General features: G+C 36.0%; 1 protein-coding gene across 1 annotated transcript in view; it reads right to left on the reverse strand.

The window, feature by feature from the left end:
• Positions 1 to 233: 233 nt before the first annotated feature.
• Positions 234 to 2,477, reverse strand: part of LOC140139571 (uncharacterized) — an 18,636-nt gene continuing 16,392 nt past the window's right edge. Inside the window, exons 8-10 of the mRNA XM_072161276.1 lie at positions 1,976 to 2,295; positions 1,422 to 1,563; positions 234 to 1,106 (exon numbers count right to left, since the gene is read on the reverse strand). Coding sequence (XP_072017377.1) covers positions 1,054 to 1,106; positions 1,422 to 1,563; positions 1,976 to 2,295 — 515 coding nt within the window. The 3' untranslated portion in view covers positions 234 to 1,053. The remainder of the gene's footprint in view (positions 1,107 to 1,421; positions 1,564 to 1,975; positions 2,296 to 2,477) is intronic.

The raw sequence follows: 2,477 nt of genomic DNA on the forward strand, positions 1-2,477 counted from the left end.
GAATGTGTAACCTTAATTATGTCTTCTTCTTTTTTTAAATTTAAGTAACCTAACAAAAATCGGGTTATAATTCAAAAAAACCTTGCGTAACCTTAAGCTATCGACAAGAGTTCTTTGTAACCTTACTTATCAAATGACATGTTTAACTTCAAAACGTTGTAGAAACGGCATAAACAACAGATGGCGCTATTACTACACTAAAATGATTGATATGATCATTTTAAGACCAGTTGTAGAATGATTCATATGATCATTTTAGTGAGGTGACTATATATGATCAGCTCGTAATAGGCAAAAACATTTCGGCTTTTTACTGCACGAATCAATAAAGTCCAAAGTTACGTCTGCGTAAATTTACAAAAGCGCGAGTCATTCACGCAACACGCAAAGGGCAGCTCGCGTAGGTACTGCACAAAGCTTGCGCCCAGCTGTGTGTACGCCATTCTATATCAATTCACGATGTTATGAGTCCCGCCTATGACGAGCTGATGATCAGGTTGAATCTATTTTATACCAATATCTCAGCCCGAGTGTACAGTATATCGATCGAGAAATGTCAAACATCTTTTACCATTCAAGTTGTTTGATTTGTTTGCTTCAGTTGTATTTTCTTTTATCCTACATATTTATACAGCATTGGGAGTTAATTCCCGTTTTTATTGATACCTATCCAATATGGTTCAACGGTTCGAACATATCATTCATGTCATTTACTACGTTTCTTAGAGCCGGTTCCATTAGTCATGAAAGTATAGGTTAGGTTTTAGGGTTAGGGTTTAAGAGTAGGGTTAGGGTTAGGATGGTTGTTAATGGTTAGGTTTAGTATAGGACTAGGGTTATGATTAGGGTTATAAAAATGTGTGATGCTTACATTAAGGCAAGACCTTTTCCCCTTTACTTTTAAATAGAGCTTGCGTCGATTTCTACTACCCAGAGGAAAGGAAAGAAAATACTAAAACTTTACAAAGTTCTTACATACTTTACACACTTGTTTTGAAAACAGTCTTAATTCACAAAACCCACTTAATCACGACCGGGTTATGTTCTTCTCATCTAGTTGTCAGGCGTGTGGACAAAAATAGCAAAGATGCTGGCTTCTCCCACATCTGTAGAATAAACAAGTTAGTGGTGATCATCAGGTAAAATCTACTCCTTTTGTTTTCGAAAATAGGACATGACGTAATAAGTAATATCGTTTCATTATATGGTGAAAATTATTCCGTTGCGTTGTTCTGAGATTCGTACTTATTAACATCACACAAAATACAATTATTTGTTTTGGTTGAAACATATTAAGTGTGAGTACATATATTGAAGAATTATTTGCCCTTTGACCTAGCCTAAAACACTTCTTAAAACAGAGTATGATTGGCAAGTTTTAGGGGGTATGTTATGGTGAATAATGAGTGTAATCCACCAACCTGTATAATAGCCCATGACTTCCATTCGCATTGCAGGCCAATTATTCCAGGCTATAGGGACAACACGGAGCAGTCGTGCAAAGATCGTTAATGGAAACTTAATATCCACTACAGCATTTTGCTCCAAGTTTGCTGTAAAAGCCTAGACATATAATAAAGTTAATAAAAGTTAATGTATGATTCCAGCTTGTCATCCCTCCGAAACATTTTACAAACCGTCCATTAAAGTAATTAAAATTCGTGTCGTGTCTGTATTTGGAAGGTATTACTTTTAAGTTCAGTTATTTTAAAGTGCTTTCGGGAACTTTAATTCAAAGAAATTTCCACTATTTGTGTATTTGCAGTATTCAAAGTGTACAAGACGGGTTATTTTTGGAACTCGTTACAGCACCTGTTTGCAGAAATTAATGACCCTTTCAAAAAAACTTGAAGCTTACGAAAACCATTTGAACGATGTCAATATTATGTGTGAATTGAGCGAAATTTGAAATACTTTGAAGCCAAACTGATTAAGTTGCAGATAACATTACAAAAACGTCAATGTTATTTTTTACCTTCTCTCTGCCCGATTTAATTATTGGCGTTAACGCATTCTCATTATTTCCAGTCTTGATCGAGAGTTGTGTCACCCACTGATCCAACGAACCTGCTCCTTGGGTTCGAATCCCTGCCATACCAACTTTAGTGTGGAATTTAATCTGAAGCCAGTGTACGTGGATGCTATCGTTTGTTGAGGCCATCCAGAAGTTATCATTGTTAAGTCTCCCGTACCCCGGCAGTCTCAAACCACCATCACCATTCATGTTGTGGTAGCCTGAAGCAGTTATTTGATCGTCCGTAATAAATCCATTTTCCAGCCCAAGAGGTTGAATATCTGGGATAAAATCGAATATCGTTCGATACTATTATAGGGGTTTCTGCCTAAAATTAAGCTAATATACTAATTGCAAGCAGGGAATATTAGCAAAATAATGTATATTAAACTTCTGTTCTCATGATTTTCAGGTATATACGATGAGCCCCGTCAAATGTCAATAACAATAGTAAATAATGATT

Source organism: Amphiura filiformis, chromosome 18 (genome assembly GCF_039555335.1).
Source record: "Amphiura filiformis chromosome 18, Afil_fr2py, whole genome shotgun sequence".
In the NCBI taxonomy this organism is placed as follows: Eukaryota; Metazoa; Echinodermata; class Ophiuroidea; order Amphilepidida; family Amphiuridae; genus Amphiura; species Amphiura filiformis.